This window comes from Rousettus aegyptiacus, unplaced genomic scaffold (genome assembly GCF_014176215.1).
Source record: "Rousettus aegyptiacus isolate mRouAeg1 unplaced genomic scaffold, mRouAeg1.p scaffold_m13_p_3, whole genome shotgun sequence".
Lineage (NCBI taxonomy): Eukaryota > Metazoa > Chordata > Mammalia > Chiroptera > Pteropodidae > Rousettus > Rousettus aegyptiacus.
In genome coordinates, this window is record NW_023416306.1 from 116,104,032 (window position 1) to 116,123,708 (window position 19,677).

Below are 19,677 nucleotides of genomic sequence, written 5' to 3' on the forward strand. Positions count from 1 at the left end.
CCACCCTAGACTTACTGAGCTGGAGAATGAAAATTCCAACTCCTTCGATAGTCACAGAGTACCTACCATCCCCATTACTGGACTGGACTCTTTGGAAAAGATGAAATGGTTCATAACTCACTTCCTGCCCTCAAGGAGCTCACAGTCCAGTTAGACAATGATTTATACATCCCAAACCTAGAACAGTATGAACAAGCACCAAGATGTAGAGCTGAGGAAATAGGACTGCTTTGGGATCAAAGAGACCTCTAAGAAATGTGGGGTAGGGACGCATTTCCCAATGGTGTTCTGAGGACGTAACTCTGTGCTTGATGCTTCTGTGCAGTTCTGGCGCTATGGAGACTGGGTGGACGTGGTTATTGACGACTGCCTGCCAACTTACAACAATCAACTGGTTTTCACCAAATCCAATCACCGCAATGAGTTCTGGAGTGCTCTGCTGGAGAAGGCTTATGCTAAGTAAGGCGACACTTTCAAAAGTGAGGCAGGTCTGGAAATGAGGAGCTGTGCTACAAAATCTAGTTGAGGTCTCACTCATGAGAGGGGGCATTTGTCTGTGTGCACATATGCAGATGTGTGTGCTTTGTGTGTGTGTGTGTGTGTGTGTGTGCACGCACTTGTGTGTGTGTGTGTGTGTGTGTGTGTGTGTGTGTTCAACTGTGACCCAATATCAGAGAAGATCAAGTCCAGGCAGCAACAGCTCTAACTAAAAATAGAAATGAAGACACATGTAAGAAATCTTTAGCTTTAGCTTCCCATAGCGAGCTCTGTAATTCTGTCTTCATGGTGGCATTACAAGTTCTGGATCTTAGCATTATATTTCTGGAGCTCAAATCCCAGGGTCTTGCTTGGCTCAAACTTGTGAGCTTATAGTATATGAATAAAGCTATATGGTCTCTCAACTTAGAAGCCTTACCCCAGCTACTGATGGCTTTAATGGAGCCCTATCAGAGTTTAGGGTGTAATGACAAGAGAACTATCAGGAAGTGGTAATAGCTAGGCTCCAGTCCCAGTGCTCTGGCTCAGTGGCCTTGGGTGAGTCACTTTGCCTCTAGAGCTGAGTTTTTCCATTGTGAAGAAAGGGAATCATAGTACCTATCCATTAGCTTACAGGGTTGTTGGAGAATTGGATGGGAGAACATCACAGGACCCAAGAGTAAAGTTCTGGTGGCAATGGTAGCACCCGGGTCATGTTTCCTGGAACCGTGTGACCTCAGATTGGTCTTCATCCTCTCTTCAAGGCTCCATGGTTCCTATGAAGCTCTGAAAGGTGGGAACACTACAGAGGCCATGGAGGACTTCACAGGAGGAGTGACGGAGTTTTTTGAGATCAAGGATGCTCCCAAAGACATGTACAAGATCATGAAGAAAGCAATCGAGAGAGGCTCCCTCATGGGCTGCTCCATCGATGTAAGTCTCGGGAATAGGGTGCAGGGTAGAGAACAGCCAAATATCAGGAAGACTTACTCAATGAAGAGCAGCATAGGGTTCTCATCTGGGACAGGGTAAATGTTTTGTTTTAGGAAGTAGGAACTGGCTCTCAACATTGAAAATTGGGAATTTCTCAAGGGAGAAGAGTTCCCGGAGATTTTCAATAAAGAGAATGAGCAAGGACATTCTAAGCCCTGGAATACTGGAAATAGGTCCAGAGGCCTGTGTCAGTGAAGGCCTCTATGGCTAGAACTGCTCAGTCCCAGGAAGCCTCCTTAAGCTGGCCCCATACTTGGCTATGAACCTGAGCCCATCAATGCCCTAAGAAAGCCTCTTAGTCATTGAACTTTGATTGCATCTCTCACTTGACACATGGGGCTTTGCAGGAGAAGCTCACCCTACAGTTACCCTCTCAGTGCAACAAAATTGGTTTAAACTGAGACAAGAGACAAGGATGAGAAGATGGCAGACTTGGCCAAGTCTCCTGAGTTTCAGAGACACACCTGTCCTGTTATACACTGCACAGTATATAACAATCTTAGTGCTTTCAATGGCTGAGCAAGGGGCCTGAGCTAAATTCCTGTTCCTTTTTCTCTCAGTACTCCCAATGGATAGGAAAGCTTGGAAAGACTAGCTAGAATAACACACTCATATATGAACATCTTCCTATGTCACTTTTCTGTAACTTTTCTCCATTCATTCTCTTTTATATCTCCTCTTTTTCTTTGTCTGTCCTCTCCCTTCCATCTCCTTCCCTTTTTATCTCCCTCTTTTGTTTGCTCTCTCTCCCTTTCCTGGACTAACCCCTGCCCTCCCCGTTGGGCCTCAGGATGGCACAAACATGACCTATGGAACCTCTCCTTCTGGGCTGAATATGGGGGAGTTGATTGCACGGATGGTGAGGAATATGGATAACTCGCTGCTCAGGGACTCAGACCTCATCCCCACAGGCTCAGATGACAGACCGACCCGGGTGTGTATGCCTCCAATTGCCAGGAATGACCATCCCTCTGACCTGCATGACGCGGCCCTGCTGGTGTCACGGTCCCCTCAGTAGCCAGTGCCTTACACACAGACCCCCCAACCTGGGGCCTTCCAAGGGTCTGAGTTGTGATGACTTACCCATTCCAAGGCTCCCGAAGAAGGCGGGAGAGACAGCATTCGGAGGGAATCTCTGTGGGAGTTCCTTCATACTCCATGGTCTAGGCAGTTTCTCTGATAATAAATCAACAGGAAGAAATATGAGATACTTCCTTTATTTTGAAATATTTCTTCTCTTCTAACACATTTATTGAGCTCCCAGGAGGCACCAGGCACTCTTCTAGCAAATGAAGAAAATCTTTCCTCTTTGTTCACTAAAGTGAAGTCTCAATATAAAGCTTATATTCTAGTACTTTCAGAAATAATAACGTGCTCACTGAAGAATACTGAGCCATATGGCAAAGCAGAAAAAACATTAACCTGTCTAAATTAACCCCATCTAAAAGTAATAACTCTTAATTAACCTTAAGTATATGTCTTTCCAGGATTTTTCTATACATACATCATCTAAATGTTTATTTTTAAAATGTTGTCATATGTATGTATCTTTTTTGCAACATACTTTTTTCCAGTAAGTTTTATATTCTTAATGTGTCTCCTGTAATATTGAGGGTATTCTCATGGCCAGGAGGTACACTTTCAGGGCATGGAGGAGTTCTTGTTCTCAAAGAACCCAGAAAGTGAACTAGTCTGAACTGTGTCTTGGGCTATAGAACTTTTGTTTCCCAACCCCTGACAGGCTATTTGGTTTTTGTTCCACAGACAATTGTTCCAGTTCAGTATGAGACAAGAATGGCTTGTGGGCTAGTCAAAGGCCATGCCTACTCGGTCACTGGGCTGGAGGAGGTGAGCCTAACAGGACTTGGTGAGACGAGACTTGGGTTAAGCTCCCAAAGTCAGGACTTAGATTTCTGTGTCCCTTTACATCTGCAGAGCTTGCCTCCTATCACGCAGTCTGCTCAAGGTTCAGGCCAAATGCCTGGGGTCGGAGGGGACCATTGGGAGTAGTAGATCGTGCCACCAGATGGTACTCAGTTTATCTTTGTTTTTAGTGCTAAAGATGATAATTTCCCCCAACATTTCCAAGGAACAAATAGAAACCACTTTGGTTTTATGAAGTTGATTTCATGGGCTCTCTTGCTTCCTTTTCTCTCATGGTCAAACAGGAACTGTGCTTTGCTCCTGGGACATCTGACCTTCGATAGGTCATGTCAGAGACAGGAATCTTATCACATCCCTTGTGCATATTTGGGCAGGTCATGCCCAGTACACAGGGATGGGTAGAGACGAGCAGTCATCTGGAGCAGCCCACACAGCAGACTGGAAGAAGGGGCACCTTTTTCTAACCTTCTCTGTATTGTTCCAATTTTTAGTATATGTGCTGCTGAAGCAAGCATGGGACACCTTATTCTGATTGGTCCATCTGGAGGAAACATTTGTCTCTAGTTGCTCAGGCAGAAGGGTCATTTTTCCTAATTTACACAGACACATAAAGTGCCAGCAGGGTCCTATAGTATATGCCCTGCCTTCTTCCTGAACACTCAGAATGGCTTTATGTTCGCTGGGAAAATCGCTTCTGAAAGATGGTGAGGCAATGGCCAAGCCCTGAGTCTTCAGGTTCTGACCTCTCACCATGCCATTCCACAGGGAACTTTGATCAGTCTCCTTGACTAAAGCCAGACAAAACAGCTCCCTTGTATGGGATTTTCTCCTCACCCCACTCCCAGTCCTCAGGGCAAGACAAAAGATACCCGTCCCCCCCCCCCCATTTCTAGAAAGGCCCCCAAAGAGTTAGAGCTTTTTCTCTTTGTTCAAGACCCAGTTCAAGAATGAGAAAGTGAAGCTGGTACGGCTGCGGAACCCTTGGGGCCAGGTGGAGTGGAATGGCTCCTGGAGTGATGGGTAGGTGAGGGCCAACGGGGCCTGGGGTAAGGCTGGGTTGGGTACAAAGCCACAAGAGTACCCTCAAAATCAATGATCCACAGAGAAGAGGAGGTATGGGTGCCAGGGGAGTCTGGGAGCCAGAGAGCTTGCTGATGGTCATTAGCAGAATAGAATGATTCTAGAAAACATGGGCTAGGTAGGAGGGGATTCTTAATGCAAGGGTCTGGACTAGACAAGTGATTTCCCTTCTCAGAGTCCCAGTTGCCTTATCTGTAAAATGGGAATAAAATGGGGATATATTAGCACTTTCCTTGGGGGCTGTTAGGAGGGGAAAATGTGATCACGTCTGACGAGAGCTTAGCCAGTGCTAAGATGTCCTCTCTCTCACTGCTCCCATAAAAAGGTGCACAGCCCTTGTGAGAGAACTTTACTGCTTATCATTGAGAACAATAGCCTGGGGGCAGCAAAAATAACAAACATGGAGAGGTTATGGTGAAAGCCCCAGGACATTTACAAAGCCTTTATGGTGACACCCCAATCACCAGTTCCTTACTAAATGAAGGGCAGCCCCATGAGCTCCCCTGTTATTTCCAAGAGGGGAGAACAGGACTCGGTCTCTGAGAAGGACCACACGCAGGTTGTGTGTGCCCTTAAGTCCCTGCGCTTACCTCAATATACCTCTCATCCGGGGCACTGTGTTTACTGGTTCATTCAGCCATTCATTCACTTAGCATGCATTTATAGAGCACCTGCTGAAGAGCAGACACAGGTCTAAGCACTGGGGACATTCTGTAAGCAGGCAGCGTCCCCTCAAGAGACCGTGATAAGTGCTGGTCCTTGTTTCCTTACTGTTTTTGCCTTCACTTAACCGTGTAACAAATCCTTACTTTCTTAGTGCTGAGTGTGTGCCAGGTCCCATGGTACAGTCTGGGGACTCAGAAATGAACAAAGACACAGGCCCTGCCCCTGTTAACTTTAAGTTCCAATGGATTGGACAAACACACACTAATAATAATTGAGATAAATGCCAGGTAAGGGTCACAAAGAAGGATCCCCACTCCTAGTTTGGGGGCAGGAACAAGAATGTAGAAAAAAGTTGCCTGGAAGGAGCACCATTTGAACTGGGCTCTTTGCTCTGGGACCTTGGTACCCCATCATCTGTCTACTCTAAAAGCCCACGTCACCCACAGGGCCCATCACTGTGTTCTCCGGCCTCAGAACTTGGGGTCTAGCTTTAACCCACTTCCTGCCAATGCCTCCATTGCAGGGACTGCTGACAGGTGGGGCCCAGCCCTGGGTCATTTAAGGAGACTTGCCTCCCCCACTGTGTCCCGCCTTCTGGTCTCAAGAATTTTCATTTCCCTTCCAGCATTCTCTGACTCTAAGTACTTCCTCAATCCCATACCCTTCCCCAGACAACCCAGTTTAGTTTCATCCTCCTCAGCATGCCTGAAACACAAATGTGCTTCATTCCCTGCCTTTACAAGAGAGAGAGTGTATAAAACTGTCCAGCTTTTAAAAACATAAGTTAGGCTGTTTCCTGGGGTGGCAGGAGTAAGGAGATGTTCGCATGCCTGGTCTTTGTTTTAGTAACTTGGTTACTTATTGGATAACAAGCATCTTCTACAAGTTTTGCATGCATTATTTCGTGTATTGCTCATCACGGCCCTGTGAGCAGGTGATATGTAATCATTTCTCTTTTGCAGTTGGGAAAACAAAAGTTGAAAGAGGTGAAGCAACTTGCCCATGATTCCATAGCTAGTTCTGGTATATGAAATTGGAATCCCAGTTTATTTCCAGAGCCCAACTCCCAGCCTTTAAAGTGTGAGGAGTAAAAGATTCAGCCAGAGAAAGGTCCAGCCCCTATAAACTCATTTAAGGAGTTTGATCTAAGTCGTGAGGCTAATAGCAAGCAGTTATTGAGTTTTACACTAAGGGGATCATATCGGATTTGCATTTTGAGATGGGCTACAATTTGGAGATGGGCTGCTCTTTGAATTTCTTTGTATTTCTCTGGTACCTCTTGTCCCAATCCACTTCAGGCCTTCCTTTCCTTCTCCTTCCATAATTCCTCCATTTTCCCTCCAGTTGGAAGGACTGGAGCTTTGTAGACAAAGGTGAGAAGGCCCGTCTGCAGCACCAGGTCACTGAGGATGGAGAGTTCTGGTGAGTCCAGGACCCAGGAGGACCCTAAAGGGTAAGGGATGGGGCAAGGAGCTGAAATCTCAAACTTTAATTCCCAGAGAAAGGCCATCAGATTCCAGCCCTTGGGAGATCTGGGCTATGTTCTCCTCCATCTGGAAGCCCAGCAACAATGAGGTTCTAGGAGGAGCCTGCCAGGTCATGGTGATGACTGAGCCAGGGGCCAGGCAAGCATGATGTGGCTCCTGCCTCACCTGTGCTCCTCCACCTTGCACACTGCTCCAACCAACTGTTCCCCAGACTTCACAGAGCTGTCCTCTAAGCCTAGGGAGCTCTACTTACTCTGCTCACCCAGTGCCACCCTCATCTTCACCCAGATCATTTCCACTCAGCCTTCAAGTCTCGTTTTAAAGGGAACTTTCTTTAGGACCCCTGGTCTTATCCAGGACTGAGATTAATTTATCTGTGATATTTGTCACCCTTAAGATTGCTTGCTTAATTGCCTGTCCTTCCCCAACTCGCTGTCTTATAATTAGCATGGTGCCTGGGGCCCAATGGAGGGTCACACAGTAACCTTTTGGAGAACTGAATTGCTGCCGAGCTCTCCAATTAAGAATACATTAGAAGAGATGATAGCTTGGGGTGGATACATCAGAACTGACAGTGTTTGCCCTAAAAAGGGAGGACAGGGTCCTTTCTGGGACTGCTACCAAGTTCCTCTGGACTATATTATTGCGCTGTGTTAGCCCTGGAGTCTGACCTTTCCCAGCCTCCCATATGCATCTCTCTTCTTTCAACCTCTCAGGATGTCATATGATGATTTCATCTACCATTTCACAAAGCTGGAGATCTGCAACCTCACAGCTGATGCCCTGGAGTCTGACAAGCTTCAGACCTGGACGGTGTCTGTGAATGAGGGCCGCTGGGTGAGGGGCTGCTCTGCTGGAGGCTGCCGCAACTTTCCAGGTGGGAGCTGCTCTGGATGGGGGAAGGGAGCAGAATGAGGTCCCAGAAGAATAATACTAACTAGTATTTGCCAAGTTTCTATGGACCCCCGGACACACATTATCTTCTTAAACCCTCCCTATTTTACTGAGAAGGAAACTGCCATGCTGGGAAGTTGGCAGTAAGGGGTTGGTAACCACTTTTAAACAGGACATTGTGTCAGAACAATCCTGTGTTCACAATGCTGAGAATGGGACTGTTAACAGCTACTAGAAGAGTTCAAGCCAGAGATGATGAAAGCCTAGGCCAAGTCAGGAGAAGCAGATGGGGGAAAGAGGGCTTAGGGGAGAGAATATTGGGTGATGTGGGGAAGGAAGAGTGAAGAATGACTTCAAGATTCCTAGAGTTTGAGGGCCTCAGTGGATGGTATCAATGTCACAGTATAAGACACACAGCAGAAAAATATCGGTGTTGTTTTTGGTGGGGTTGGTTGTGGGTCTGTAAGGAGGGGAGTTTAGTTTGGGACATGGAAAGTTTGAGGGATCTGTAGACTATCCAGGCGAAGATGTGTAATAGAGAATTGGATGCACAGACTAGAATGGTACTTGATTATATGATCAGAGTTTGACGTGTGTTTGTGGAAAGAAGGAAGAAAGGATGAAAAGACAAAAAGAAGAAAGGAAACATGGAAGAGAGACAGGAAGGGAAGGGAAGAAGGAGTCAAAAGCAAGATTGAGGTTGGGATCTATAGCTCAAGCATCACCAGCTTGTAGGGGGAAGTTAAAAAATGGAAATGGATAAGACAGCCTGGGGCTGGGGGCAGAATGGTGGGGTGGGAGAAGAGGCCTAGGACCAAATCCCAGAAACCAACAATATTTAAGAGACAGGTGAGAAAAGTGAAACCATCAGCAAAGACTGAGAATGAAAGTTCAAAGAGGGAGGAGAAGGCACACAGGCGATCAGAGCAGCTCCATCAGTATGAAAACACAGGCTGCTCCACAAATAATTAGACAAATGCCTCAGTCATTTCTTCCATATTTATTGAGGATCTAGATTCAGGAGATAAATAGGTTCCTTCTATTTCATTTCCCTTCCTGCCCTTTCTCCAAGAGGCAGATCTGAATGCATGTTTCCTTTCTGGGGGGCACAGACACTTTCTGGACCAACCCGCAGTATCGTCTGAAGCTCCTGGAGGAGGACGATGACCCCGACGACTCCGAGGTGATTTGTAGCTTCCTGGTGGCCCTGATGCAGAAGAACCGGCGGAAAGACCGGAAGCTCGGGGCCAACCTCTTCACCATCGGCTTTGCCATTTACGAGGTGTGCAGTCCCTGACCAGCTTCAGCCCAGAAAACACACACCCCAGGGAGAAGGCTTTCGGGCATTCCAGAGGAGTCCTCTGGCTTCCCCTTTACTCAGTGATCGCCCCCAGGACTCGTTTTCAGGCTCACTTGTGCTGGAACCACTTAGATATTCGTAATGAGTGGAGAAAAGACCCAGGGTGAGGTTGGTGGAGTGGGGTTGGGGCTGGCCAGGTGGGTCCATGGGGGGTCAGACTTCTGCATTTGCTCTACAATTCCTGTAAGCTCTTTATCCCCATTCGGATCTGAGATCCACAGAATCTGAACAACTTCTTTTTCTATTTCTCTTCAAGGTTCCCAAAGAGGTAAAGAAGGGGCAGAAGCCAGCAGTTGCGTGCAGCATTACCTGGGGGGCCCGTGTTTGTCGGTGGCACATTGAGAAGCTCCCTGGTAGGGTTTGGGGGCAGGACTATGATAGGAGAGGGCCTTGCCTGAGTTCCTCAACTCCAGAGCAGGTGCATGACCTCCTGACTCCCACCCTCACGACGCACCCTTCCTCTTCCCACCAGACACCGTCACACATGCTGTCACACACTCACATTCACTCGTTCACACTTACAGTCATTTGCATTCATACACATTCACACTCGCTCAATTATACACTCACACGCAGTCACGTTCTGAGGGACTATCCTCTTTGGGATGAAGGAATCACCTTCCTCAGACTCTGGCTAAGGCCCCGCCTGCCTCCTTGGGGTCCTTCCCCAGCCTGGAGGTGATTTGAAGTTGACCACTAGCAGTTCTGGTAAGTGATCCCACGTCAGGAACTTGACCTTCACTTCTGAATCACAACAGGAAAGGAAGAGGAAATGGGGTAGGGAGCTCCACAGCTGTTGAGCTATTTGAGGCCTTGGGAATTTGAAGTAGTTAGGTTATGACTGTGAACTGGGTGACCAGGAAGTCAGGAAGGGACCCCTGGAGAGGGACTACAAGCAGGACGGGGCATCCTTCCCAATGGGCTCAGGTGCCTCGGGCTATTCTCTCCTTCAGATGCATGGGAACAAGCAGCACCTGCAGAAGAACTTCTTCCTGTATAACGCCTCCAAGGCCAGGAGCAAAACCTACATCAACATGCGGGAGGTGTCTGAGCGCTTCCGCCTGCCTCCCAGCGAGTACGTCATCGTGCCCTCCACCTACGAGCCCCACCAGGAGGGAGAATTTATCCTCCGGGTCTTCTCTGAAAAGAGGAACCTCTCTGAGTGAGTCCAGCCCCACTTCCCCCAGCTGTCCCTAAAAGCTCATGTGGCCCCGAGATCAGAGGCGTGAAGCAGCTGGACTAGTCTTTGCCAGGAGTCCCAGGGTATGTTGACTGGACTGTACTTCTTCTTCCACTCCTGAGCCACACTGGTCACATCTACCCTATTCATTCATTCCTTCATTCAGTCATCCCATAGATATTTGAGAGTAGAGCAATTAAACAAAAAGAAATCCCTGCCCTAATGGCTTACTAGCATGCGACAATGTATAGGAAAAGATACATATATATAGTACATTAGAGTTTGATAAGTGATAAGGAGAAAAAATAAAGTAGGGACAAGGGATAAGAGGTGTTGGGGTGATTGAACTTTTAGGTAGGGTGGCCAAGGAAGCCAGCAAGGCCATGTCCTGCTTCTTGGCCACCACAGATACATCATAGGCCCTGCTACTCTAATCTCTGTCCCTGAAAGAAGCACAGGGTCTATGGGTAGGTGGCTATGTCATGCCTTTGGAGAGCTCTAGGCAAAGCCAATGAGAATCCGTATGTCTGCACTTGGCTGCTAGGGATGGTGCCTACATGAGACTGGTTCCTGGGGTGGAGTTCTCTTGAGGTCAGTCCTGGCTTAGCTGAGAGGTTGTGTGACCTGAGCAAATCCTCTTTGTGCTTCCTACTTGCTCCTGGTGACACTGGGACACTCTCATGTTTGTGTTCTTCACAGGGAAGTTGAAAATACAATCTCCGTGGATCGGCCAGTGGTGAGTGGTTCAGCTCTTACTTATCAGAAGGTCCAGGGGACAGGTGGGTGGTGGAGGGGAGAGTGAGTATTGGCAGAGGGAGATGGGAATCTGGGGGAGCGCAGAGCAATTACTCCACGTTACTGCAACTTCTTTGTCATGACTACAAGTAATGGGCCTTATGATCCTAGGGCCATTTAGTCAGTCCAGGGGCTGGGAAGTACTGAAGAGAGTCCAAGAAGGAAGAAGCAGTTTGAAAAATTAGAGGGAGGGATCAAGGACAGAGGAAGGAGTGACGAAAGCAGCAGCTAATAGTGGATTATGAGATACGATCTCACATAGGGAAAAAAAAAGTACGCCAGCTCTGCAGTCTGCATCAAAAGCTGGGTCCTATGCCTACCAGCTGGGTGACCTGGACAAGTTATATAACCCATCTGATTCGGTTTCCTATTCTGTAAAATGGGGATATTAACATGTGCCTTGCAAGGTTTTTTGAGGTTTGATCAATGAGATTGTGTATGTGAAGTGTCTGGCATAGCACAGGCCCTCAAATGGTGATTGTTATTCATGTTTTTTATATCTTACAAAGTACCTTTCACATGTGTTATCTCACTTGATCCTTGCAAGTTTTCCGAGATGTAATAAGGTTATTATCTCTGATTTTCAAGTAAGGAAGTGAAGGCTCGATGTAGTTAAATGGCCTCCTTGGGTTCACAGAGCTCGTAAGTGGCATGGTTGGAACTCACACCCAGAATCTCTGAACCCAGACTCCAGCTCTTTTTTCCACCCTCATGCTGAGACTTGTCTCCAAAGATGTGAAGCTCAGATTTAGAAGCACAGAGTGGGTGTGTGTTAGGATCTCCTTTTGCTGAGGAGTCTTGTGACTGCCTTGGGGCTTTAGGTCTTAGTTAGTGAACAGTCAGTCCCTTGTGCTCTGTGTGTTTGTCCTGGGCCAATAAGAGGACAGCAAATGGCCCAGTGAACTGTCTTCCAAGTAGTGACACGCATGGTTCTAATTCTGACCCTGTGCCAGTGCCAGATCTCCAAGTGCCTTCTGAATTATCACAGATGTTGGTTTTAGTATGAAGTGCATTTGGTATTATTCTTATCTTCTGGATGTTGGTAATCACGTGTAGAGTGTTTATCAGGAGCTGCAAACTCAAACACTTATGGGAGCTGGCATGTCGCCTACGTAGAGCAGGCAGGCGTGGTGGAGGTTTTGGTGTCCTGACATTGGCATAATTGCCTGCAGTTCTCAGCTGACATTTGGCTTCTGTGTTGGAGGGACAACTAGAGTGGTGGTGGCTGTGGCCATCTGGAGGGCGCAGAGAGCAGCTGCTCTCCTGGACTGTTGCACTATCTGCCAGACCTAATTCTACAGAAGAAGCCCCAAACCTGGATTCCCACATGAAGTCTCCATATATTAATAATTTCCTGAAAAACAAGCAAACAACCCCCTCCCCCAAACTCTATAAATCAAACAAAATTCATTTTTTTTTTTAGGCCAATTTGGGTTAACCACTTTTTTGGTGTTTTAGTAGCCAACTTCGTTAAAAAATAGAAAAAAATTAGCTAGAAACTCCCTTTCCTGAGCCGTGCCCAATAACAGAGTAAATTCTAAAAACAAACCCATAGCCGCTGCTGGTCTTGGGGCCTGGAGAATTCCCTTCTCCAGTCACCCTCCAGGTCTCTTTTGGCTCTAATCTGACTGAGATTTCGGGATCCTGGAACCCGCCCCCAGTTGAGAACCAGGTCACAAGGAAGCCAAAAGCCAGCAGGTTTTCTGGAAACTTGCTTTTCACTTAATCTGCATTTACTGTTTCCTTGTGCAGAAAAAGAAAAAACCCAAGGTAGGTGTAACAGGGTGAGTGGGTAGACAGCATGGAGTATGTTTGTGCATGTAGGTGCAAATGCACACGCACCAGGCTGGCCTCTTCCCCCACTGCCCCACACCTTCCCCCGCGCCCCCACCCCCACCCTGCTCCGAGCTCCTGTTGCAGCTATGGGTGTGGAACAATGAAAGCTAATATTTGCTAGTGAAGGCTATGTTCCAGGGACTCTTCTTGGTGCTTTCCATGGACAAACTCAATTCTCACAACAACCTTGTGAGATTAGTATTATCATTGTGCCCGTTTTCAGAGGAAGAAAAAGTACAGACAGGTTGAATAACTTGCCCAAGGTGACATAGTCAGGAGGAGGTCTGGCTCCAGAGTCTGCATTCTGAACGCTGTGCTATACTGCCCTCCTCTCACATGAGGGAGAGAGGATGGCCAGCCAGTGAAAATGGGCCCAACGTGGGGGTTCTGCCAAAAGCGAAAAGGGTGCCCATCTTTCTCAGAAGCAGGTTTCACTAGCTGAGCATGGCTTGATTCTTGGGGGAATGGCAGTAGGTTCTGCTCCTCAGGGTACTGTGAGATGGTTGTGTGAGGGTTTCCATGGAAAAGTGAGGGTCTTGGGATGCCAGCCGCCTGCTCTGCAAATAGGACAGTTCCTTCTCCCTCCTCTTGTTTTCCTGTCTGCTCTCCACTCCTCCTTTTTTCAAAGCCTTCTGGCGAAGGGGTGGGAGAGGATGGCCAGAGAGACTAAGTCACTACCAGGGCTCTTGTTCCAGTGAGGCCTGTTGCAAACCCCTTCTAGATAATGACCTCTCACTCTGAAACCAGGCCCCCTCTAAGCCGTGGATCCTAAGGGACTCTATGTGCCACCTGTGTCCAGATGGCAAAGGGAAAAAGGGGAAAGAACCTTCATCCTCGCAGCCCCAAAGGAGCTTCTCAACTTGACTGGTTTAATAGGGAAGAAGGAATGTGAGTTACCTGGGCCGCTTCCCCTCCTAGGGTCTTGAGAAGTCACCGTGATTCACCAGGACCTCAAATAGCCCCTCCTGGGTATCCTGTTAATAACCACTCTGATGTAAGGACACTGTTGCTAAAGGTAGCCTTGTGCATGAAGAGCATCTCAGGGGCCTCAGAGCAAAGTTTTCATGTGCAATCAGGGACCCTGTTTCCTTTGTGTACTTTTGGAATTTGAGATCATGGTTGTTTAGCAACTCAAACTGCCCCTACCCCATCCTTGCGCCATTTACCTGATAACTTCTCCTGGTCTCCAGGGCAATAATGCCTACAATAATAGTTACCCCTTACAGAATTTTGGTTTGACCAGCCAGGGTGCCATCCAGAAATTATTACTGACCTTTGGACATCCTTGATCCCATGGGGCAGTAGCTGCTGGCCATCAGACAATGTCTGGTGTTAGTGTTTACGACAGCACCTGGAAGGAGCCACCATAGGGGTCCATCAAGTACTGGTATTGGTGCAGACCAGAGCTGACATTCATCAAGCACCTCCCACACAGTAGGTACTATGCTGGGGGTAAAACTGTTTTCAGTCACATCAGTATCTATAAGGTAGGTGCTATTATTATTCCCTTGTAAAGGAAAGGATAAAGATTCAGAGAAGTGGCTTGCCCAAAGACACACAAGTAATGACTAGGGAAACCAAAACTGGAAACCATATCCATCTGTTCCAAAACACATGTTTCTTACCCTAGCTTCTCTGGTGCAGGCTCCATGGTATGTTGTCCAGATCCACACTTGGGCCTGGAGACGTGTGCTGGGCAGGGGTGCCCCATGACCACACATTCCCCCTCAGACTGTGATTCCCCATTTGCTCTGCAATCCTCACGAGCTTCAGTTGCTTAAGCAAACACTCTTTGCTTGGAAGGCAGAGTAAGCCAGGGCTTTCGGGGCCTGCTGGAGGCCCAAACTAGGGGAGCCATTTCCATAGGTCTGTCCATTCTTGCTGTCCTATACCAACAGCATGGAAAGGCAGATGGGGACTCAGAGAATGGTCAGGTTCCTTTTCTGCTCTGAGAGACTAATTGCCTCATTGCTCTCTGCACTGCAGCCGCCAGCTCCTACAGCCTGGCCTTCCTTGGCTTTCCTTGTGAGATGTATAGCACCAACTAGGGGCTGGCACAGCATGGCAGGTGCTCTCTGCCCTTTATATTCCTCTTTGTCTGCATGATGAGCATGTCTTGAAAATATCTCTTGTATTTCTGTAGCATCATAAATGTTTTTGCAATCCACTTTTACATTGGGTGTCTCACATGACCCTCACAAGAGCCCTTTGAGAAGTGCAAAGCAGGATTTATTATCCTCATTAATGGATGAGTGAATTGAAGCCAGAGAGGATATTTCTCATATGTGATGCCAGGGCTGGGATCCCAGCTCAGTGTTCTGACTTCTTACCCATTGATCATGCCACTAATCAAGAGTCTTTTTCAATTTGTCCTCTGCAGAGTCCTAGAGGTTCCTTGAAGGTGCCTCGGTAGCTGCCGTGGTGATGTAGAGGTGCCAGGGAAGAGAGCTCTGCCCTCTTCATCACACAGAGAAGCACTATTTGTAATGACTACATATACAGGGCTTCTGGAGAAATTTAAGTTGAATAGTGTTTCAACTTGAAAAAAAAATGTATACAAAATATTCAAAAATCACTGCACTAAGATCATGTTCCTTATTAATCATTCTTAGTATTTTCACATGTGCTACCTTGTTTAACCCTCGTAACTCTATTAAGAGGACATAATAAGAGAGACTTAGCATCTTTGCCCCAAGTCACACGGCTTGTTAATGGCAGAAATGGAGCTTGAACTGAAGTTCAAGAGCTAATTCTGTTCTTTTCCTCTCCACTGGACCAGCTGCTCCAGGAGGGAGGTTGCCTCTACCTGCCTGCTCAGTCCGTAATCCTTGCTTCCTTCCTGCCCCCTCCCTACTTCCCTCCTTTCTCCAGCCCATCATCTTCGTTTCAGACAGAGCAAACAGCAACAAGGAACTGGGTGTGGATCAAGAGTCAGAGGAGGGCAAAGACAAAACAAGCCCTGATAAGCAAGAGAAAGCCCCACAGGTTTCTGAGCATGTGGCATGAGTGGGGTGGCCAACAAGTACTGGGGTCCTTCTATGCTCTTGGGGTGCTCAGGGTTGGAGGGGCTGCGGGGGCTGGGTGTCCCTTTAACATCTAGAGGTTGGGATTTGTCTCACTGACCTTTTCTCTCATCAAGTTCTCCCCAAATTTGGGATGCTGCTCGAGTGAACATTTTGGGGGTTGGCAGCCACACCAAGCCAGTCCCAGGCTTTGGGAAGGACAGGCTTAGCTCTGCTGATGGACCCTATCCAGCTGGGATGATGAGGGAAGGGGGAGGCTAAGCCTGAGACAGAGCAACTCCAGTTTCCTGGTGTCCTTGAGCTCTTGGCAATGATAAATAATAGTAGCAGAAGAGGAGGTTGACAACAAAACTGGAGTCCTCTGGCGCTCACGGGGAGGGCGTTAGACTAGATTTGGGAGAGGTGATCATGTAACCCTTAGTGGAAGTGGGTCTAAGGGACGAAAGTCTGTAGACAAATCCAGGGCCACCTCTTCCATCCTGGAGTGTCCAAGCAATGGAGCGGGGGACGGCGAGAAGTCCTCTGAGGCCTCAATGACAGAGACAGCTGGAGATGTCAGAATAGTCTGGCCCCCTTTGTCCTGCTGGGGCTCATTTTGTTGGGACGGTCAAGCTCAAAACAGTGGAGAGGGCTCTACTGGTGGGGCTGTTGGAACAAGGGGCCCGTCTACAGGTCTGCATGGCTAATGCGTCTCCTCTGGCTGGAGTGTCTGGGCTGGGAAGGTGTGCAGTGAAGGTCGCCAGGTACAGATGATTCTCACTCCAGCTCACCAGGTTCGACCAAGAAAGAGCATGTGTCCTGTACCTAGCTCCTGCTGCCAGCTGCCACCTAGGGTTGTTTCAGGCACTGTGGCTCCGTCAGCCCAGAAGGAGCTTTACTCACAGTTCTGCCCATCTCCTTGATCCCTGTGAACCATTTTCTTTTGTGCTTCCACAGCCACGGCCTGGCAACACTGACCAGGAAAGCGAGGAGCAGCAGCAGTTCCGAAACATTTTCAGGCAGATAGCTGGTGATGTGAGTACATCCAGCCCCGGCTCCCACAGATACTCCTCTCCCTGATTAACTGCTCAAATCACCAGTTATTTCACCATTGTTCAGTAGAGGTAATTTTGGCTTTTGGTGGAAACAGGATAGCACAGAAATCCTCAAGTCAAACTCTTGAGTTTTAGACCAACATATCCAGTGGGTGGGTCAGGGGCCTTTTTGCTCAGAGCTGCCCACTGCAGTCTGGACAGCTGAAGGTTCAAAGCCTGTTTCCCTCAGGATAGGCCCAGCTACCCCATGACAGAATAGCACTGACAGGGACTTTATAAACATGGACAGCTGGGATTCGTTCTGCAAAGCCTCTGCTCCACCAGTGGCTGTACTCTTGAACCATGACTCTATTCCCCTCCTCTTCAGGACATGGAGATCTGTGCAGATGAGCTCAAGAATATCCTTAACACAGTTGTGAACAAATGTGAGTGGCTCAAACCGTATGTATGGGATGGGCATGTGGGGGTGTGTCTGGTTATTTGGAAGTAGCTCTTCACTCTTCTCCATTCCTCCCAGATGAGGACTTGAAGACACAAGGGTTCACACTGGAGTCCTGTCGCAGCATGATTGCCCTCTTGGATGTATCCTTCCTGCCACTCTTCCCAACCCTGTTATCAGCCCCTGTGTAGCCCATGGAGGCCAGGACAATGACGGGGGGTGGGGGGGGTGGGGTGGGAGTCAGGCAGAGGGGCCTAAATTCATGCCCAAGGAGACTTAAGGAGGTCCTTAGGAGACAAGCTCCCTGGGTCACAGACACTAACTTTGACTGGGGAGGTGTGGAAGGGAGGGTTACATACCAGGACAGGGCAGTGGGTAAGATATCCTCGGCAGAGCCTCCCTATGGGGCTACCTCCCCTACAGAGCCCACTAGCACCCACCCTCTCCATCCCTGCCCCCAATCCAGGGGATTTTGCTATGTGCACATACCCTGTAGCCCTGACCTCCTTCCTCCAGACGGATGGCTCTGGGAGACTGAACCTGCAAGAGTTCCATCACCTCTGGAAGAAGATTAAAACCTGGCAGGTGGGGAGAGAGAATGAAGCATGGGAGTGGAGGAGGGGGTTGATTCATGGATTTAGTGTATGACTTCTGCCCTCAAATTTTCCATTGCCAGAAAATTTTCAAACGCTATGATACAGACCAATCCGGCACCATCAACAGCTATGAGATGCGAAACGCAGTCAATGATGCAGGTGCTGGGGAAGAAAGGGGGGTGGCGGGGATGTGGACCGGAGCCAGTAGAAGCAGGAATGGGAGGGGAGGACTAGGCTGCTAGGCCCTGCTTGAGAAAGGAAGGAAAAAAGGTTTCCCATTTCCTTTCTCAAGCCACAGAGCTGCCAAGAGGCAGGGAAAACAATGCAGGCCTCAGGACTGCAACTCTACTTCCTCCTCTCCCCTTCCTCCTCTCCCGTGTTCCCTCCACAGGATTCCACCTCAACAGCCAGCTCTATGACATCATTACCATGCGATACGCAGACAAATACATGAACATTGACTTCGACAGTTTCATCTGCTGCTTCGTCAGGCTGGAGGGCATGTTCAGTAAGTGGGCGGCTACCCTCCCACTCTCTTGTGCCCTTTCTGTTCCATTTCCTGTAGCAATAGTGTGGCAGTAGGAATTTCAGCCTGATCATCTTCCAATCTACTCCCTCTGGGCTGAACAGAGGCAAAGAACCTCTTTAGGCTCAAAACGGGATGGCAAAGGGAGGGTTACTGGTGGTTCTCTGCCAGGCAGAGTATGGTCTTCTTAGGAGAAGTTATAGTAGTGGAGAGGGAGTGAGCCTGTAACCGGCCTCGGGCCTGTGCATTCATTCTTCCACACAGGAGCTTTTAATGCGTTTGACAAGGATGGAGATGGTATCATCAAACTCAACGTTCTAGAGGTAAAGCCCAAGGACGTGGTATACTCCTCCTGTACCTGGAAACTCAAGGTGGAGGAGGCAGTGAGGCAGACTGGACCCACTGTGTGCTCCTCACTTTCAAATGGTGGTGGAGGGATGGGAGAAGATAGGAACATAATGGGGAGCTCAGCAGGGAACGTGGCTCGTGGGGGATGTATACTGGGGGAAGACTCCAAAGAATCCTTAATTCCTAAAATGATCTTATGCTGGAAAATATGTAACTTACTAGGAAGATGCTGCTTCTTAGAAAATCTTTCCAGTGTCTGGCATGCTGGGGATGTACCTTTCCCTCTACCCTGTAAGATCCCTGGGGCTGGACCCTCTTTTTTTGTTTGCATTCTGATCTTGGGACTTCCTCTTTCAGTGGCTGCAGCTCACCATGTATGCCTGAACCAAGCTGGCCTCAGCCAAGGCCATGCAGGATCACTCAGGATTTCAATTCACCCATATAGCTAGAGCCACTTACCTCACAAGACGTGGTAGCTGCACCCCCAGAAGACCTCCAGGCGCCTCATCGATCTTGTTCCTCCTCCACTTCACTCCTCACTGTGCCTCAGGACATCTATTTCTCTGTCATATCCAGACTGACCCTTTAGTTAAGGATTGAGGAAGGGAGAACAACTTTGTCTCACTGCCACATGGAGGCCAAGTGTCTGTCCGCCTCAGCTAGTTGTAGCCAAGCTGAGAGCTTAGCTTTGCTCAAATGTGAGCAGCCTCAGCTCTGAAGCAGATACTCTCCTTAGCTTACCCTAGGCTGTTCACAGCAGTGTTTGCCAGTGGCGCTCAGTACTTCCTGTGCTAGAGCCCTCTATCACCTTTATGTTCTCCCACCCGTGGAACAATAACCAAACTAGCACTTGGTTCTGTCTGATTGTTTCTGGATGGGCTTTCTCTGGGATAAACTATCTCAGTGAAAGAGGGCTAGATACTCTGGGTTGTCTGACTCGGAAGTTTGGCTGCATTCTGAAAAAAGTTGACCTAAATAAAGGCAATGTGTATGGCTGATTCTATTGCGTTTTGTTCTCACATTTAGATATCAGCCATAGCAGGGCTGAGTAGCTTCTAA

General features: G+C 48.2%; 1 protein-coding gene across 6 annotated transcripts in view; it reads left to right on the plus strand.

The window, feature by feature from the left end:
- Positions 1 to 19,610, plus strand: part of CAPN3 (calpain 3) — a 41,334-nt gene extending 21,724 nt beyond the window's left edge. For 2 of the 6 annotated variants that reach the window (XM_016144928.2, XM_036238267.1), the window contains exons 4-21: positions 326 to 459; positions 1,242 to 1,410; positions 3,235 to 3,318; positions 4,289 to 4,374; positions 6,445 to 6,522; positions 7,304 to 7,464; positions 8,594 to 8,763; positions 9,098 to 9,109; positions 9,795 to 10,003; positions 10,721 to 10,757; positions 16,612 to 16,689; positions 17,077 to 17,134; positions 17,227 to 17,291; positions 17,665 to 17,733; positions 17,825 to 17,903; positions 18,136 to 18,252; positions 18,535 to 18,593; positions 18,976 to 19,610. In XM_016144928.2, the coding sequence (XP_016000414.1) occupies positions 326 to 459; positions 1,242 to 1,410; positions 3,235 to 3,318; positions 4,289 to 4,374; positions 6,445 to 6,522; positions 7,304 to 7,464; positions 8,594 to 8,763; positions 9,098 to 9,109; positions 9,795 to 10,003; positions 10,721 to 10,757; positions 16,612 to 16,689; positions 17,077 to 17,134; positions 17,227 to 17,291; positions 17,665 to 17,733; positions 17,825 to 17,903; positions 18,136 to 18,252; positions 18,535 to 18,593; positions 18,976 to 19,002 (1,692 nt within the window). In that variant the 3' untranslated portion in view covers positions 19,003 to 19,610. Of the gene's footprint in view, positions 1 to 325; positions 460 to 1,241; positions 1,411 to 2,260; positions 2,405 to 3,234; positions 3,319 to 4,288; positions 4,375 to 6,444; positions 6,523 to 7,303; positions 7,465 to 8,593; positions 8,764 to 9,097; positions 9,110 to 9,751; positions 10,004 to 10,720; positions 10,758 to 12,568; positions 12,587 to 15,523; positions 15,638 to 16,611; positions 16,690 to 17,076; positions 17,135 to 17,226; positions 17,292 to 17,664; positions 17,734 to 17,824; positions 17,904 to 18,135; positions 18,253 to 18,534; positions 18,594 to 18,975 lie in introns of those variants that run through there. The other 4 variants (XM_016144926.2, XM_016144925.2, XM_016144927.2 and 1 more) reach the window with 4 other exon arrangements.
- The last annotated feature ends 67 nt before the right edge of the window (positions 19,611 to 19,677 follow it).